Source organism: Oxyura jamaicensis, chromosome 9 (genome assembly GCF_011077185.1).
Source record: "Oxyura jamaicensis isolate SHBP4307 breed ruddy duck chromosome 9, BPBGC_Ojam_1.0, whole genome shotgun sequence".
NCBI classification, from domain to species: domain Eukaryota; kingdom Metazoa; phylum Chordata; class Aves; order Anseriformes; family Anatidae; genus Oxyura; species Oxyura jamaicensis.
In genome coordinates this window covers 9640839-9661075 of record NC_048901.1, presented here as the reverse complement: position 1 = coordinate 9661075, position 20237 = coordinate 9640839, and the positions used below count along the sequence as shown (strand labels likewise).

The following is a 20237-nucleotide window of genomic DNA, read 5'->3' as shown; positions in this document are numbered from 1 at the left end:
TTGGATACTAAACAGTCAGATTAGCAAGTGATTTGTAGACTGAGAACCCCAAGGCACATCTGAGGCCTGCAACAATAAATATTACAAAACAGCAGAGGCAGGAGAGCAGCTTGATGGTATTCTTCCATGTCTGGTCCAGATGGAAAACTTTTATTTTTTCTAATGCAACGCTGTAATTGAAAATTTGTCTGATAGGAAAGAACTTATTAACTTTAGGATAGCTGAGGTAAAATATATGATAAGGCTGCAGACGCATGATTAGACTCTGGAGGATGTGAGAAAACTATTGCACATGACATGAGAAATTGCTGGATGCAACAGATCACACTGTGAGAAGCTAACGCAAGTCACAAATAGTGTCTTGAGGAATGGATAGATTTCACAGATGGTTAAAAGGAGTTATGTGAGAAATAGCTGGACTTCACACACACTAGAAAGGGATTGATAGCTGTGAAGCACAGCAATACTAGATTCTCTCTAACGTTCAAGTGCTACTTTGTGAAAATGTTCTGCTGGATTAGAGTGCCCAAAACTCCACTGTTGCTTTTAGGTAAGCACTCTCAATAGTGTCTGTAGAGTAAATAATTGGCAGGGCTCATTACAGCTGTAACGAGGATCTTCCTCCTACTCAAGTTTTCTAAAATTGAGATGAAATGTAGAAGTTTGGCAGGTTTAGAGAGGAAAGCCATTGAATATCTGGTGTCTAAAGCACAGAGGCTATTCTTAACAAGTAAACTGCTGGTCCAAGTCAAAGGAAGATGCATATCCGTGCCAGCTATAGCTCAAGCTAAAGATTCAGCAGCAGTATAGTCTCTTCCTAAATGATCTTCTTCAGACTTCAGCAAAAGAGTGACCAAGTCATATCGTTTGCATGAATATACTGTCTAAAGTTATAGAAAAAAAAAAAACAACACTTTTTTGAAGAAAGATGTTAACTATTATTTATGCGAGTCATCAGAATGAACTTGCAGACATGGAATTTTTCCAGTAGCATTATTAGAGAAAAAAGAGTAGTCTAAACCAGCATGCCAAAATTTAACGAGCATTTCAACAGTATATGTAGGTCTCACTTGCTTTTCTTGGACACTCCTAGCAAGACTGTTTAGAGTAAAAGAAGTATTTCTAGTTGTTTTGGTGAAAGTGGGAGGATGGCTAATCCCATTTGTAGTCTGGTGTAGAAAAAAACCTCATACAGTCAGCGATGTAAAGCCCTGTTCTATTAGCATTAGAAATGGTCCACCCTTGCAGGAACTGACTGGTGTGTGGGCCTGATACCACTCAAAAAAGGCATGTTGTGGATACCATTAGTACTAAAGAAAAGTGGTCAGACAGGAAAGAACCTTCAGATATATGTATCTTTTCAACTCCACCTAACCTTTCAACTTTTTTTTTTTTTTTTTTTAATTCAAAGATAGAGAGGACCTTGAACAATCTCTACTGCAAGAAAGGCCAGGGTGATGGCTGTTCTCCAAAACTAAACCAACCATCTGAGCTCTTCTAAGCTGGCACCAAGAGACAGATTCAAAGAAGTCCTGCCACAAAGAACTGATGGATTCTTTTAGGAGATGTAGGAATAAGGATAGAAAAATGTCCTTTAAAGGCAGCTAGAGTTGAAATGCCTATAAAACTAAAATAGTAAAGAGAAAACGAATTGTTGAGAATTCCACTACGGAGGCACCAATCAGGCCTGTTTGGTTAATTTTAGGACACAGAGATGCTCTTTTTCCTCTAACTAGTGGGCAATGCAAATGGAACAGTTGACTGGAAATCTCGTTTTGATTTTGCTTCAGACACAATGGTTCTAAGGAATGTCCAAGGAGACTACTTCTCTTTTAATTAGAAAATTTTGCATGCTGCTTTTCTTCTATTAAGATATTTTAACAGAGATTGAAAAAATAAAAACCACATGAATCATCATGTGATTTGGGATAAATGTATCCTGAGTTAAGTGATTGCATCAAAAAAACACTGGTTGAAATATAAATGACCTGTAAGAAAAAAGAATGATCTCTTTATAAACCAAAGATGATATACTACACATCTTGGGTAGTAGAAAAGTAGCTATTTACAGTATACTGTTCTATGTACAGTAATACACAATACTTACCCTGTCATGTAGTGTCCAACCAACATATTTTAAATAGCTATCATTCAGGAAGGCATCACTGTACATTTTCATCCAGACACCAATTTCTTCAATACAGACAGCTCTAATCTCAGCAATAGCATCACTAGCAAGAAAAAAATAAATGTTAAACAGATTACAGACATGTACCGTTTACCTCTTTTACTCATTTCCACTGCTGTAGCTATAATATTTTGCTTTTATTTGGGTTTGATGAACTTCACTATATAGGGTTTCACTATGTATTGCTCATTCATGATCTATCTCACCATCTCAATCTCTGTACATTCTGATATGTTTCCATTATCTCAAAAAAAATCTCATTTTATTTTGCCTCTTAGTCAATTACTTGACCTTTTCCTTTCCTCTTTTCAAACAGAAGTATGAATCCAAGTGCTACGACTTCCTTCTCAATAATTATTTCTGAAACATTGTCACTGTGATTTGCTAAGCAGGCTTGACCTTAGTTTCCAGGTAGAGATGCAGAGTAAGTGCAAGGTGGAGAAAGTTACTTGGTTTTATCAAAGGAGCCTGGCAAAGAGAAAGAATGGAATTTGTTATGTCAACAGAACCTGCTTCATACAGCCTACGAAAGCCCTTGGAACAAAAGCCAGGAAAAATATTTATATGTCAACATTAGTTTCTTCAATTTTTCTTGCTTTTTTTCCCCTACATTCTGACTGTGGCAAGTGATGGAAGAAGCAAAGACAGACTTATATGCTTCTTACTGAGGTAGGGAAGCAGGAAGCTGTCTGGAGAGATCACCTAAAGAGATCAGGAATGGAAATGACTTGAATCTGATTGGCACTTTCCTGCCTGATTGACATAGAGCGTGGCATATTTACTAATAATGAACGACAGCTAAACAACGGGAAAAGGGATTGGGGCCATCTGGCCCTTTAGTAATTTCATCTCTGAGACATCTGTTACTATGAGAAATTGCTTGTGCCACTCCAGCTGGCACTGCTTCACAGTTCCAAATTTCAGCTGTAATAAAAGAAGAACGTAGAGAGCCACTGCATAAAAGAAGGGAATGGTGCTCTGCAAACATTGGCCTTGCTTATAACTGAGACCTTTGTTTTGTGTTTTTGTTTTGTTTGTTTTTAAAAAACAAAACCAAAAACCTTTGGGAACAGTAATAAATATTGATTTTATTCTAAAGTTGCACCAGCAGAGCTCCCCCCAATCTAATTTATGCAACTATAAATTTCAAGCTTCAAGCAAAAGAATAATTGCTAAAGAAGAACAATTTTATTTTTCCTAATGTCTTCAATTTAACAAAACTGCTATACTATCCATACTGTAACTGCCTATGTCCTTCCAACCTTCACATTGCAAGACTCTGTATTGTCTTCCAGGCACCAAGGTGAAAACTACAATTCCTACATGGACACAACAAACAATCATAGTATCACACGTGACTAGAAGAGACATTTCTAAAGTCAGGTCTCTGTTTTTCTCATTAAACTTCTTATCATAAGGAGGAGACTGTACCAATATAACAGCATAAAACATGCATTTAAACATAACGTATGAATGTGATTGGGGAATTTCTAGACATGTCATCAAATCACTGTTGCCTCTCTGTCCAAAGTGAAACACACTGAATCTACCAACTTCCAAAGTCATTAAAACTGGTCTGTCAAACTCCCTGAAGACAGTTATGCTATAACCTCAAAAACTAGAAGGCAATTGCCAATCCACCATGTAGACAAGGTATATTACAAGCAGGGTAAGTCATTAAATAAGCCGTTCCTACGAGGGAATTCTCAAACAGGTTTTAGATGCTGTAAGGATGAATGCGCTAAAAGATTACATTCAACGGTATGCACTACAAAAATTGCATTTGTTATGGAGAATGCAGCCACAATCAAGTTTTAATTAAAACCACACATATATTTACATATATATATTTCTGTCTAACTCTATATTAATTCACACTAAAATAGTAAATCTCTTACAAAAATTGTAACTATTTTAAAAGCAAAACCTGGGTGGAAGGAATCAGAATTCAAGACAAATAGCAATCTGTAAGTCTGCTAAGCATGAAACAAAAAAAAGGGGCAACCACATGTGCAGCCACATGAAGTAGCTGTATAGATATTTCTTCTAGGGGATGACAGCCTGAGTCCTCAGATCCAAGTAGGTTATTTCACCACCTTATAAATTTGGTAACTGTGAAGCATTTTGGAAGGATTTAATGGCAATCCCAAGAAGAACTCAAGTGTCAACAGCTATTTAATCACGCAACACAGCCAGCCAAAATCAGGAAAAATTATCTGTTCTCTTAGAATACATTCAACCTTCTCTAGGCAGACAATGAAAAACTGATTCTCAATCCAAAGATTCTCAGGAATCCCTAGGCACTACAAACATTCACTCCAAGAGAGAAAGACAGACACAAAGAATAAAGCTATTAAACTAATTATGAGATTTAGTATATATACTCTGAACTTCCATACAGCACAAATTGCAAAATAATGTCTGTGAGGTGAATGGGAAACACTCAGATAGCTATTTGCAGCAAAATTCACAACCTATGTTGCTACTTTTAGTAAAGATGCCCCCCTGATGGAACTTTCTAAAGAGTTTTGGACATGGAGGATCAGATAAGTAATTCATTGGCTTCTTTTAAAATGTTGATTTATCAAGGCCAGGAATATTTAGGACACTGAAACAGAGTATATAATGGATAACTGGGATATGTCTGGTAGACACAGGTATGCTTCTCAGCCTCTTGCTACGGTGGCTGCCCATTGTACTTTCAGGGCTCTCTCAGTCCATTTGATCAGCAGCTTAGGTTAATCAAGACCAAAGCTGAATATAATATAAACTAACCTGGTTAATCTGCACTGATGTGAAGAGACATGCTCCAACTCCACTGTGCTGTTCAGTCACATATTTCCTACTATAAGCCTCTTCTAAAGTTTCCTTCACACCTTTCTCCATAATTACAATTATCCCTCTGCCCCACTACAGGTTCCTTTTCACTTTCTAACCCTCCTCTCAAACACCTTTTTCTTGCTTTCTGCCATTTGTCTAAAAGATTTCATTGATGATGCCGTTTTAAACCAGAATTTAAATCTAAAAGGTTAATTGCATAGTTTAGTATTGTTGAATTTTATCTTTTGACTTCGATAAGCTAATTAACATTTAAAGAGTTGGTTCACCAAGATGCTGCAGATGCTTAGAGGTATTTAGTGATGCAAAACAACCCTAAATCTATCTTAAAAGACTACTGCTGTCTGATAAGCCACACTCCAAAATAGCATGCAATGGTCCGTATCTACTAGAATAAATAGAGTGCACACACATGCACATACACACATGCACATGACTATATAACCTGATGAGTTTTTCTATTCACAAGACATATCATAATTACTACTGAAAGAAATTGTAATGTGTTAACTGTGCAATTACTTTTTAATGTTCTTGATACAAACATCCAAAAAAATTAACAAGCAAAAGGTATGTGTTAAGTGGAATTAAGGTTTTTGTGTGGCTTTATACCATTTAAAGAGGAAAAAGCCTAAAATAATGTTACAGTTGTGGTCAATATGTATTATGGAAAACATCAGAAATATGTTGTTTATACATAAGATATACAAAAGGAAATGCAGGATAGAGATACCTAACAACCAAAACTGCCCTATTATGATATACAATGATCATGACTACGCTTAAGATATGTGAGGTTTATGCTCTCACTGGGGACAACTTTTCTTTTTAGAGAGAACTTGTTTTCCACAACTCTTTAAAGCTGTATTACTGAATTAAAAAAAAAAAAAAAAAAAAGAGAGAGAGAGAAAGAAAAGCTGTGTGGACAGACCTATTGTGCAGTTACTGGGGGTTACACTTAGATTTTCTTCCAGAACTTCAGTTATTTTGGTACTGCTTTTATGGCATCCAGAACATTACATCAGAAGAAAAATCAACATAGAAAATGTCCTTGGCATTACTTGTGATTACACTTTGCTAGCACAGCATACTGTAGCACTTATTTTCTTACCGGTATCTATGAACAAATATACCCTTAAAAATAGAGTTCATCATATTTTCGATTTCATCTTGGTTTTCTTGTAGCTGAAAAAAAAAAATAATAAAAGATCACTGCTCGTTATAATTTGATATTCTACAAATCTTATTGGGAAGCACTAGAAGGACCATGGAACAACACTTAATTAATTATTAGTAAATTCACCATTTTCTGTTTTTCCAGCACATGCTTACATTGTGTGCAGATGCATACGTATGTATACATATATATGCAATGCCTTAATGGAAGAAAGTTAACATTTTCTACAACATCAATTAATTTAGTATCCAATTATTCCTTTGAGGTCATTGCTGTTCTTTTGCTATAGAAATTCAGGCACGTCGATGCTATGTGCTCAGTAATGTCAACAGTCCACTAGTCAAACAGACAACTGCAAATGGCAGCTGGAGCAATGAAGACAGTTACTGAAAGGAGGAGCTACAGACCAGGAAGTCACCCTGAGAAACTCAACGTCCTACTTAAGGAAAGTACTTCTGGATGTCCTCAATCTCAAGTATTAATGTAAGTTGCTTTAACTTCAGTGCCCATGATAACTGGAACTCTGAGCAAGAAGGCTTTCCAGAATCAGAGCATGGGTGCTTACCACCGGAGCACAGCTGACACCCAGTTCCAGGCCTCAGACTGCAAAAAAATTAAACCAAACCAAACACCGAAACAAAATAAAAAAGGTGCTCAGAGCAGTAAGAGTGTTTTTAAAACATTCCTCAATAGTTCCTCTGTAATATGACTGCACTTTGTAAGTACTATGGAAGGTTTACATTGTGTCATCCTGAAAGAACATCTTGGAAACAACTGAAGTATTCTCATATTGTCGTCTTTTGTGCTAAATTAAATAAAGATGACTTGATTACAGCAAAACGCAGTTTTGTTAAATAAGATGATGCCAACTTTATACAATTAACTTTTTGAGCAGAACTGCTACAACACTCAAAGCCATCATTCTTCCATCAAGGTGTTCCTTAATGTCAAAGCATAATACCACAACATATGTTAATATAAGCTTCATATTTTCAGCATGAAAACCACAACAGAGCCTTGCTAGTACAGACTGTATGTATGTACAACACAATAAAAACTGTGTAATCATACATTTAACAGATAAAATGTCTTAAAGCCAGAGGCAAAATTATTATCAGCTGTTTTGTCTTCTTGCACAGCATGAGCTCATAAACACTTCCACATAAGGGTTTATATTTTTAAAGCCATGTTTATAAATAGTCCTACAGTACCTTCCAGAAAAGATCTAAAGTAGCTTGCAATATTCACTAAATGAAGTCTCGAAGCTTCCTAAAATGTAGGGAGGTGCAGTCTGCATTTTGCAAATGGAGCATGGAGGGTTCTTGACTAAACTGTCAAACACCTGAGAAAGAAATTAATTTCCCAGTAAAAGGGATTGTGTACAAAGAGAGTAATTGGGTGCATGCCAGCACTGCGTATAAAGGGTTGGTACACTAAGCAAGCGTATTTAGGCATGGCTTCTGGGAGAGGCACTGTTTTCAGCATAAGCTCAACCCAAATACGCACAGAATAAATACTCATTGAAGAATTTATACAATGCAAAAGGGAGAGTGAATTTCGAATCACTCCTCAGTTGGCTGATGTCACAGGCTGGCAAACATCCCCAGAAACACGGGGCTAGCTCAGACTATGGAATAAACTGAGGTTGGGAATGAATCAAGAAGCCTCAGGAGGATGTTTGAAAAACTACTGAGGCTCTGAAAGGCAAAAGGGAAGCACCCTGAGAACTTCAGGTATGACGTAGGACAGAGGTGGACAGAGGTAGGAGAGAGTGAAGTTTATGAGCCATGAAAAGGTTAAGATGCTAAACGAAAGTGTACTTTGACATTGCTTTGAATGCAAAATCAAGCAGCTACAAAGACTAAAGCACAGATGAGGGGACAGCATGGATGGCTTACTCTCTCCTCCTTTTTCTACAAGGAATTTACAGCTCCCTATGAATATGGTAAATTATCAGCTATACAACTGATACAGGAATCCAGGTGTTGGGGCAGAGCTGGTGTAGGAGAATCAGAGTTTTCGTAGTTCCAGGTGAGATCCATTTTACTTCAATGAGCATAAACTGGCCAAGAGATACTGTTCAGAGCTATTTAAAGATCAAAAGTACTTTGTTGACATTTATGAATTATTTTCCATCTCCCAGCTACAATCGAAGGCACTGGTATAAATAAATGAAAGTCAGCATCAGCATTATTAGTGCCAGCTCTTGTCAGCTCATGTACAAATGTGTCGCTTATCACTAAGATAATGTTAACGTAACAGAGGGGCATAGTCAGAGAAGACTCTCCATCTGCATAATTCCTACAGAATCTTTTGTGCACCAATATTTAAGAGATACAATATCCACTTGTATTTCAGCTTCAATAATGAATTAACACCTCTTTCACAAATTTGATGTTTCTCCGTAACAGTTTTTTACACTTTCAACTTTTCTATATCATGTACTTCAATTTGAATGCTTAACTTCAGGCATCTGGAGAGAGAACTGCCTTTGGATTCCTGCTCTTACCAATGCAAAAGTAATTTATCATTCCTCCACTCAAATCTAAGTAAAAATAAGGAGAACATTCTTCTGTTGACTTTGCAGACAAATTGGGGAACTCAAAAAGACATGTATGAGAAGCATAAAATTTGAAGTACTACTGGCAGCAACTAAAACACAACTTTTTCTATTTCGGGGCTTATTGCAGTACAAAAATCATCCAGTTTGAAAATCTCATTGACTAGAACACACCGTTAATCTGCTCTCACATTAGATATGTAGAAGATAACATGAGAATTAAACCAGTTAGAGAAAGAATTCCCTACTTTCAACTTCTCATTAATTAATTCCCACACTTAGCTTGAAAAGTGGCCTACAGAACTTCATGAGGATAAACACATGATGATGTAGGTGCTTATGAAGTCTTATTATGATGGCACTGCATCAAAAGAATCAACTAACAAAGTGCCATCACTGAATGCTATTGTAAATTCAGCATATTTAAAAACAGGAAACAAAGAGTACTATGTTAGGAATACTTACACGGGGCCATTATGCCATCTCGACCTAATGAAGCTATTTTATGCGGTTTCCTCTGCTACACTTACCACCATGCCTCTGAGAACGTGTTCAATCATCACCACTTCTCCCTGGCTTACACCTATGCAACATTTTGATTAGTTTTTATGAGTGGTGGTATGAGAGAGACTGAACATAAATGCCAAGAGGTGAAGGTTGCCAAATGCTTAACTGTTATTCTTCGTTCAGGGTTTCACTGCCCCATGTTAGCCTGGACATCAATGCTTCAAAGTCTGCCCAGAGCAATTATATACTGCATCTCCAAAAGACATTGAAAAGAACAGCTGAAGAACAAGTACAGGAGATGTCCACAGACACTGAGATACTGAACCAAGTTCTTCAACATAAATAGCTACTTTGTTCTTCTCTGGAAAATTCAAGCAACCATCAACAAGTGTGGAATAGAAACTGTGTTCTAGCTATTTTAGTTAAGCAATTCTGCTTTTCAAAATGCTCTAACGCTGACATGTTTCCTTTAAAATGTTTTCCTTGCAGTTAGGGCATGAGAGGTGGTTCTTGCTTTTGTATTATTAAACCGTGTGTTGTATTTCAATAATTATAAAATCCAACAAAACTTTTGATATGGATTACAGGGGTAAAATACAAATAAAAATACACCATTGTAATTATCCCCAGACTAAGGCTATAAAGTCAAGCAATTTAAAATCAGTTATACATAAAAGAATCCAAGGAGCACATAAGTAAGGCAGACAGACATCCTTAATTTGCCACAGAGTAAAGCAGTGGTGGAGGAAATGCATACAAAACAAATATATTAAAAATGATAAATTTAAATCTAAGTCATTATCTCCATACATACTACAGTCTCCATATATACGTAAATTCTTCAATCAATCTTATGAGTTTTGCATGGTATCCTTAAAGATTATGTATGTTTGCATGTATTATGTATCCACTTTCTACTTCTTATCATTTTTAGATTTCTTTTAAGTACAACTCTAAAACTGCATTTTCTGGGACATGGTATTTTATTTGGGGATGACTTACAGCAACCTTCTAAGGGTTTTGCTCACCTAATGCCAGACTGGTACTTACTAAAAGTGACTTTAAAGTCTTCCTAGCTTCTTCTCCCTGAGACCAGGTGCTATAGCCCCTACTCCCATGTTCCTTGAAAGTAGCTACAAACAGAAGTACTAATGAGACACTACATAGTAACTGCAGCAATCAATAAGAGAAATGGGCAGCATGATGATGGATTACATCAGACTCTTTTCAAAATCTTTTTGCATAACCATAACAGTGTTCATATACAGCTTGAGACTAGTTTTCTTCTTGCCTGGTCATGTATATAAAACTGAAAACAGTAATTATCTTCTGTGCAGAACAGCACACAAACTCAACTGTATGTAATAATACAAAATTTTAAAATGCAGCCCTAGTAACATGCTTGAGATCACACAAACACCACAGCAGAAGTAATCTCTCATTTCTTACTGTGGTACTAAAAGCACAAACCACCCTGGACTTTCTGTTGGAGGTTGTGTACATGTACCAGGTTAAAAAAAATCGTCTTTTCACTTGCCTCTTTTCTTTTCTGAAGCAGCAGCTCCAATCTTTCATTAGCTCTTTTGCCAATCATTTTGTTTCTCTCAGCTTCGTACTGCCTCTGTGTATTATCCTGATGAATGCTCAGGTTTAAGGCAACATTCACAAGAGCAGTCATAAGCTTCATAGCTGCAAAAGCAGAACACAGAATATGACTCTTTACCTGTAGTCAGCGCTCAAAAATATTGCCTCAAGCAGATCCACACTCACAGAAAATAACCAACTCGACCCTGGCACAGAACCATGTGGAAAGCCACTTCCCACCCAAAAAATACCCAGATTACTTGGCTGACCTAAAAATCAGAAATCGGAGTACATGCACCGCATTGAGCTCCAGGCACTGTTACCCTTCTCTCCAGAAAATATGCAACTTCTAATGTCAGAGCAAGCATGTGAACCCACAGCATCAGTGCACACCATTAAGCCAGCTACTGTGCGATTACAGACATTTCTCTGTGTATTATTACAGATGCCTCCACGCTAAAGGTAACCCTTGACCAGTAACGTCTGAAGATTAATCAATTTAGAAGGGACCACAATATTGTTTCTCTGAAACAAAGCCTGACCCTGCTCTAAAGTCAAGTGTGTAATTGCATAAAAAATATAATTTGAACTTCATGTGCCCCTTTATACATATTTTCAAACCTTCTGGATTTACTATTGTTTATGCATATTTTTCTGTCTTAATTTAGTTTTACAAAAACATTTCTAAGTGTCTTTCCCATGTTGTGTGTGGTTACATAGCATATCACAATTTACAACACTGAAAACAGCAAAAGAATGTATCGATCAATCACATTCTCTCTGGCTAAATATGCAGCATTGTCCTCAAGTTCAAAAAGCAATTATACAATTGGAGAAGTGAAGCTACTCATATAGTTAACTCTGTCTTACTTTGCTATTGCTTAAAGTTTGCAAATCTAGAAGTACCTACAGGTCTTCTTGCCTTAGTTTCTTGCTATAATTAATCATTTCTCATTCAAATTGGCTAGCACAGATGAAAACTGAAAATGAAGACCTCAGAAACACTCCTTCAAGAATAGATGAAGTTCTAAAAGTAGGTTTTCATAGTTTTTATCAAGACTGAGCTTCCTTGCATCATGCTGACTTCTGCTCTGCACAGTAGCAATATAATGAAATGTGCAAAAACTAACCTGAAGAAAATTTGCAGAATCAAAACAAAGCTCTCATGTTTGTTAATAAATAAGTAAGTGTATGGCAAAATAATCGGTCATGCCTCTAATGGATAAAGCCATCAGTGCCTCAAATAACTGAAGCCAGTTGTGAAAAACTTAGGCCTTGGCATTTGCTAATACTTGCTTGCAGGTTCTAGCTACATATAGCAACTATTCTTCTACAAAGAATTCTTCTATTCTTCCTGGGTCATGTCTCTAGTGCATGGGGCTGTTTCCTCTTTCCAATCAAGCTTCTCATACTTTTCGAACATCTGTCCTACAAAGGGGTGAACCAATCAAAATAATGGTCCAAAATGCGTATTATTATTATCCTCACTCCACAATCTCTTTCCTATAAAACAATCAATCATAATCTAAGCAAAAAGCAAATCAAAATCACCTGGAATTGAAGATCAGTATCCAGTATAAACTGGAAAGAAATGGTTTCAATCTCTGATTAAGTAACTGGCACAGATTTCCAACAGGTTCTTTATCTCCAGCTCAAGTAGTGTTTGCTTTTGCAGACTGAATTTGTAGAGGCAAACTCTCAACGTCGTCAATTATGTCTGAATTATTCAAGTTTTATTATTATTATTATTACCATTCCCAGTTACCAAATAAAGTGAAAAATACAAGATGATTTCAAAATAGAGTTCAGTTATTCTGAGTTAAAGGTTTTGATTTTCAGTTTGAAAATCAAGCTCCAATCACATCTGGACTTGGTTTCTCAAAATCACTGGTAATCTGCCTCTTACTTAGATTAGTGAGAGATGAAATTAAAAAACAAATCTGATTTCCGCTCTGGGTATTGAACACTTGGAAACCTGAACAAAACTGTAAGAGGCTGACTGCGAAAACTAACTACATCGGTAAAAAATAACAGCACTAAAAATATTCAGATTAATGACAAACATCTCCTATAAAAGCTTCACATATTTGATATGATCTATAAGTGGCCCAGGGAAAAGTCTTCCAATAAGATGCATTTCAGCACATGAGGTCAGTAGAAAGACATTACCTGATGGAACTAGTGTTAGAAAGCTAGAAATCCTGGTATTGCTTTATAATTGGAGAAAGACAGCTACTTCTACACAGCAATTCATCCGTATTATGGGAGACATCTAATATAGGTCAGATGATATACATTCTAGAAAAGTCTATTTCTATCTAATCAGTGCCTGACTTAAATGTATGCAGGTGTGTTGAAAGGTGTAGCATGGCCAGAGGTAGAAGACAGAGTGACCTAGAATAGTGGCCCAATGTTCCCAAATTTTATGCTTCTCAAGAGTGAAGATACAGATTTCTATTGGCACTTAGAATAAGTTTTGTACTCTAAAATGCCAAATGATAAAGGCATGCTAACCAACAATTGAACAACTAATAAAGAAACACATTACATAAGTATGCCACTTTTGATTCACAGGATTTACTGGAGTCCCCTGCGAGGCTGAGACATACTCCCTTCCTAAAGGAAAAGTGTATTGTCAGTAAAGTTATACCATGTGTGTTAATTGGATTTGATCAAGCTTTCCAGAGTTCTCAGGACTTGCCAAATTCCACCTATATCAAAATTAGCAGTAATTCTTGAACCAACTAACCTGTAATAACTCCTTTGAAAACTCCCTTCTTTGTGCTTGTTTACTTACCAGCTAACGTACTGGTGTGTCTGAAAGCCCGGACTTGGGAATCTGACAAACCAGTCAGAAGAGAAATCACCGTGTCCATCATGTATTCATCATAGATGATGCTATACTGACACTGTCGAATGAGCACTCCAATGAACTCACAAAAATTGGATCGAAACTTCTTCCACTGTGGCCCAGGCATGGTAAGTGGGTAATCACCACTGTCCTGAAGAACGAGAAAATGAGAATACTAAGTAAACACAGACCAAGTTTCTAAGTTAAACAATATATTTTTCCTCCAAGCTAATGGAAAACAGCCAGCAACAACAACAATTTATTCTTCAATAAACAAAAAACCTTGTTGGCATAAAAACCCTTTTTGAGAGATCTGATTGTAATTTTTCTGTACTTGCATTCTTAGCTCTGCATAGTCTAAAATACGCATCCAAACTCAATTACTTTTCTTATGTCCCAGGTTAGGAATTGGAGATAAAGGATAAGCAAGGCACATTTCAAAGTATTTAAGATCAAAATCTAAAGAAATTCTTGTGTGATTTAAGGTTTGTATCATTTTCCACTCCCCACCTTCCATCCCATGTTAATATTCTAATCATCTGGCTGCCTCGCCTCACAAACTCTGCTTTATTCAAGTTTGCAATTGAGATCTTATCAGAAAGTAATGATTCTCCTTTTGTGATCTTATACGCTTACCCTTTTTCTACTGGTTAAACCTACCTTCTGATAGATGCAATAGAATTTTTTCAAGTTTAATTCCTCTCCAAGACTAATTTCTCACTATTCTTCCTTCAAGCAACCAAGCAATCCCATATGAGACTGTCCCCCCCAATTAGAAGACGCAAGCCAATTCCAGAGTATCCATAAGATCAAGGCAATTTTCCATCTTGAATCTCTCCCCCAGAGTAGGAAATCCGCAGCATAAAGGTTAAATCTAACTGTACATATTTGTTCTGTTTTTGTGAAGAACAAGTACTTTTATTACCTTGGGTCTTGTCTTACTGCACAGGCTGACCCTCGTAAAGCCAGTAACTTAAGAGCAGAGGAGCTCTAATCAAATATCCTTTAATGTATACTTAACAGAAGATACTCCACTGCACAAACCAAAAAACTTACCAATTTCAACTAAATCACATTCCAACCATACTAGAATGATTTAAATGATTTAAAATACCAAGACAAGCATTCAAATGTTAGAAAAATATAGAATTGTAAGGCAGTCATAGTGACCCATAGTTTCTCTTTCATTGCTGAATAACATTACCTTAACAAACAGTATTTTTCCTTCTAACTTTGAATACCCAATTTGAGAGAAACAAGAGCTTTGTTTCAAAAAAAAAAAAAAACAACAACAAAAAACATTTAGAGTTGTCACGCTCCTGATACAAAGAGATCTCCTAGAGTGTTCAATTGTAGCTGTACGTTCTAAGAACTTTTGTAAATCAGACCAAAGTGTTTGATAATAGAAACCCAGATAACCAGCAACATCATTAACCATGTTGTGTGTTTTGAAGTGTTCTTTTTATTTCTTAAACAGTCTGTTTATGCCTAATGCTTATTTGTGAATTTCAGCAAGGCACAGTGTCTTGCCGTGTAAATATGAGCCCTGTATTAGCCTTTTAATTATTTAAATTTAGAACTGAATTTAAAATGCTCAGGGCTTCTCTTCAATTTGCCTGGCAGTAACCCATATGAACACCCCAGAATTCTTTTACCCTTTTCTTCTTCCTGCTTGTACCTTTATCTTCACAAATAACCTCCAGACTAATTCTCTGCCTCCAGACTACCTGTGGGAACTCTGTATGTGAGCCTACATAAATATATGCTTTCCAGATGTATGGATATGTAATCTGTAGAACAGAACCGCAGGATCTCTAGTGCTGTGCTTAACTACTCATATTTGTATGACGATTCTTAACTCACAGTAACATATTAGATGGTCCTTTTGAAAAGTATGTGCAGACTGCACCGAGAACATCTCATCTTCTGAAACTGGAAGAATAAATTGCCAGTAAAGCTGGTTTGCTGGATCATTTATTTCTGAATACCAATAAAAATGTGGCATGTTGGTGATACCAATATATGTGATGCCTGATGGTACAACTGTTAGAAAAATGAAACCAAACCAATTTAATTCTCATCTGCTACTGTAGCCCAAGAATTATGAGGGAATTTGTCTATGAAATGCCTGTGCTCATAAGCCAAGTATCCAAACAGTGCAGCAGAAAAGGCTTCTCTGCAGAATTCCCCATCTCAATCTCAACTGGTAGCAGCAATGAATGAAGTTATTTCCATCATTTCCAAGTCCTGCGCAAGTGTTCTTCTGTTCATAATCAGAACAATTACTGGTCCAATCCCTGCTGTAAATACAGAAATCAGGACCAACAGCCAGCTGACTACTGCAGCACTGGAAGAACAATGTGACTATCTTAGAAAAAATAAAGAAAGCTGCAAAACTGAACATCTTCAATGGAGATTAAGATGTTTTCTGGACACCATACTGTGTTAGTGAATACACAATGCAAAATTTTACTCTAGCTATTGCTACACTTTTACTACTTTCTCCTAATAACTCTAGGCTTGTAGAAAATATTTATCAAGTCACAAATACAAAAAAGACATTTTATACCACCTACACACATGTACCAGTCAGCACTAGCCCCTTTTAACTCCAATCTGATACACCATACCTGGCATTTTAGGTACAGGGAGGAAAATATGCTACAGAAGTGGATTGCCTCCCTCTGAAAACAACAAGTCTAAAGATGACAATGAGGGTGGCAGTAGCCCTAAGCATCTGCTTTGTCTCAGGATGACACAGGGGAGATGGACGTTGGGACTTGGGAGTTCTGGGGTAACAGAAGAGGTAATGCAGGTAAAATGCCAACAACAGTGGTATTTAGAATGAAGAATCAAGAGGGCTGTTGCTCATCTGTGTAAAAAATACTGATGCTTTACTGAGATCATGTATGACCACTTGACCCAGCATCCACTGTTGAACTCTTTCTGCTTCCCTTTTTTTCACTGTGTATTATAGAATTGGCAAAAAAAAATAAACCAAACCAAAACAAAAAATCAATCAATCAAACAAAAAAAACAACGAACAAACAAACAAAAACCACAGTGGCTCAAGAAAGCTCTCTAGTCAGTCTACCTGGCATCAGGGAGCACAGCCAATAGCACTGCTGAAAGGAGGCAAGAAGTAGACCTGCCTAAGCTCTCTTCTTTCTCCAGCAAGTAAAGAAGGGCCAGGAGATGGGAAGGATCAAGACAATCTGCCAAATCTAGCCTGAGCTGCCTGTAGGCAAAGGACTGTCACTAGCAAATGGTGTCTGCAAGCCCCAGCTATTTATTAGCTATTATTCAGGCAGTTGGAATAGGTGATCCTTAAAGATCCCTTCCAGCTGAACTATTCCCTTATCTATTATCCAGCTCTCCCAGAAACAAATGACTGTTGTTCAGAATGAAATGGTAAATACAAACCAAAGGGCCAAGATGTGGATTAATGCCAAGCTAATCACAACTGTAATTTTAAAATCAGGTGAAGGCCCAGAAAGACTTTTTGTTTCATTATGCATTTTACCCTGCACACTAATGTAAGCTGCTCTCATTCTGTAAGTTTATATTTTTGCTCGTCTCTTTTCATGACATATGATAATCTGCTATGCAGAGAGCATTCTGAAATACTATGATTAGTAAAATGAACAAATGGCTCATATAACAATTATAAACTCACCATGCTGTGATCATAGGATATATGAATATCACCAACTGCACCAAATTTTAAAACGTTTTCCACTGCTAATGGGGCACGTGTTTAATCCAGATTTCAAAATGTTCACTGGATTGTGGTCTAAGACTAACCATTTCATGCTTTAATACTAAAACCCTACAAATTCTTTCACATACCTACTCAAATGTTAAGGAAGAAGACTAAACGGAAGCTTTCTGTTAGAACTGCAGAAGTTCAAAAAAGTTTTAAGGAATGGAAAAAGAAAGTTTATGAACTAGTAACTGTAATTCTTTGCAACATTTTGCTTACATGTACATTCCCACTATGCATAAACATGTAAGGGAGAGACTCCTCTACCTCCCTCTTTGTTTCTGACATAATCTCTTCCAGCTCTCCCAGGATGATCATACTTGGCAAAAACGACTGAATCCTAATCACAGAAATAAAATTCATCTGCATTTGTTCCTAAATTTTCCAGGATAGTTGCACATTTCAGTTGCACTGAAAGAAAGAACCTCTAAGCAGAAAAATCAGACTTTTTATGACTGTACTTTTCATGCAGAGATGCTAGGGAACAGCCAGAATTGTACAGGAACCGTCAACAGGAAACCTGGCCAGAGATCAATCCCTGTCAGTGTGGATGCCCCAGCAAGGCCAATCCAGCTCTTTATCTTCTCTGAGAAATGTTTCTGTTCTGAATACTTACTTGGAAAATACGTGCAGTTGTGTTTCTAACTTTACCAGATATTAAACACTTGTAAAAACACAGAGAACTGATGTGATATTTGGCAGAAGCTGTCTGATCGTATCTAAGATCTGCCACAGGATGGTCTCATCTACATGGAGAGTATCTCACAGAACACACGAAGTAAAGCTTTTGTAGGAGCAGAGCAATGTTCATATCTTCAGTTTTCTTGCTTAAGTTTTTGAATCACAGCCTTGACATTCTATCTAGAATTGGTCAGAAAAAGACTGCTACCCTACAGAAAATTTGTGTTTCAATGTTCGTTTTCCTTACTAAGCAAACTGAACATTCAGAATATTTTTTATACAAGAAAAAACAAAGGAATTACAGTTTTATAATCTCAAAGCTAAAAATTGTTCATTAGGAAAACTTTTATTTTGACAGAAGATACCCAATCTGAACTGTAATATGCTTGTTTCAAAGAAAATGTTTCTATCTTTTGAAAGATTTCTTTTTGTAACACTTCCAAAATGATAACTTCCATGTCAAGTTTGGTTTAAGTTGCCAATTCAAATGAAGAAAACATAAATTTGCACATAGAAAACAGACTGGGATGCTGCAAATGCCAAGCCTGCAATCCTGTCTCAAGAATCCAGAGTTCTGTGTCACATGATGGCAGTTTCAAGTGGTCAACTACAGTGTCCAACATACCACCACCAACTGAAGTTAGAGGAGAAAATTTTCTACTCCTCTTCTTACTGCTTCCTCTTATTAATCCCTTTAAACAGTCATCTCTACTACCCAGGATATGAGCTGACAAGAATATTCCTAAAATCATTCAAAGGTACAAGAGTCTGTATAAAGGACTAGCACAGACCCAAGCTAGTTCTTGCAGCCACATGTGCCTAGGCTCTCTCATAGGCATGTTGGTGTGGTGCTAAGGGACATGATTTAGTGCTAGACTTGGCAGCGTTAGGTTAAAGGCTGGACTTGGTATCTTAGAGGTCTTTTCCAGCCTAAATGATTCTATGATTCTATAGCTTGCTTGATGTGAGCTTGCTTCATGCTTTTGTGTGATAGTACACTTACGCCGTTCACCTGCTTAGGTCACAAACTTTTCAGTACCAGTATTTCAGCATCCATGGCCTACTCAGTCCACAACACTGATTTTTCAAGATCAGTGACTGTAATCACCCTTTCCAATTATTTCACTACCTTCTGTTTTTCCATAATTATTCTTTCTAAAGCTCATGCTGGCCTGTTGATCCTCATCCAATAGTTGAAATTGCTGCTTTGCTTGTCAATATAATTTTTTATACTGAGACATTGCTTATCCACTGGTTTCTTACCCACTGCATTATTTTAAAACAAAAGAATACTGTGATGTATTTCATAATGTTTAAAGAACTATTTGTATAACATACCTCATCAAATTCTTCTGTCATTTTCCTTATGATTTCTGCATTTTGCATGTTCCTGAACATTTCAATTCTTACAGTACCTGTAATATAATAAGGGAACAAAAGAAATTAACACAACCCATTTTTTACATCAAAATAACAATCTCAATGTTTTTCTGCTGCTAAATTTACAGATCAATAATACACATGGAAGAGCATTTAATGTGATTATACAAAAAACATTGAGAAACAGTGACTCTTGAAGACACAAGTAGAACCATCAGAATAGAAGTTAGTAATATTTTTCATCTTTTTACTCTTCATAACTGAGCCAGCATGATAGAGGAGCAACTAAAACCAATGCAAGACTCACACCATATCTGCAGTTACCAAATGTTTTTAATTTTGTGTGCAAAATAAAAGTCTTTCAGTTCTGTGGCCATTATTAGTATTTCTCCACTTTTTTATGATTATAGATTACAGATATACCATGACCTCTACGTGGAGACACAAGAGTGGTTTCCAAACTGCTTAACTCAGGACCAGCATGGTTTATTACTAAGGCACAGCACTGTGTGAATGGAGCTCTGTAGACCAGAGCTACCACAGTTGCATCGTGTGGTGCAGTAGTCAAGACGTCTCTCCAAAGCCAAAGGCTCCAAAGGGCTCAGTCAAGATGTGAGCCAGCTCAGGACCAAAAGCAGTAACTGCACCTATGTTATTCCTTCGTCTCGATTTATACCATTTCTCCATCACCTGAACAATGAAGTTTAC

The 20237-nt window shown here is 36.8% G+C and overlaps 1 protein-coding gene across 7 annotated transcripts in view; it reads right to left on the bottom strand.

Annotated features, from left to right (window-relative positions):
- The window catches only part of STAG1 (stromal antigen 1), a 176892-nt gene that overhangs the window by 67699 nt on the left and 88956 nt on the right, over positions 1-20237 (bottom strand). For all 7 annotated transcript variants that reach the window (XM_035334012.1, XM_035334013.1, XM_035334009.1 and 4 more), the window contains 5 exons: positions 19488-19564; positions 13652-13856; positions 10808-10959; positions 6138-6211; positions 2108-2231 (listed from right to left, as the gene is read on the bottom strand). In XM_035334012.1, the coding sequence (XP_035189903.1) occupies positions 2108-2231; positions 6138-6211; positions 10808-10959; positions 13652-13856; positions 19488-19564 (632 nt within the window). The remainder of the gene's footprint in view (positions 1-2107; positions 2232-6137; positions 6212-10807; positions 10960-13651; positions 13857-19487; positions 19565-20237) is intronic.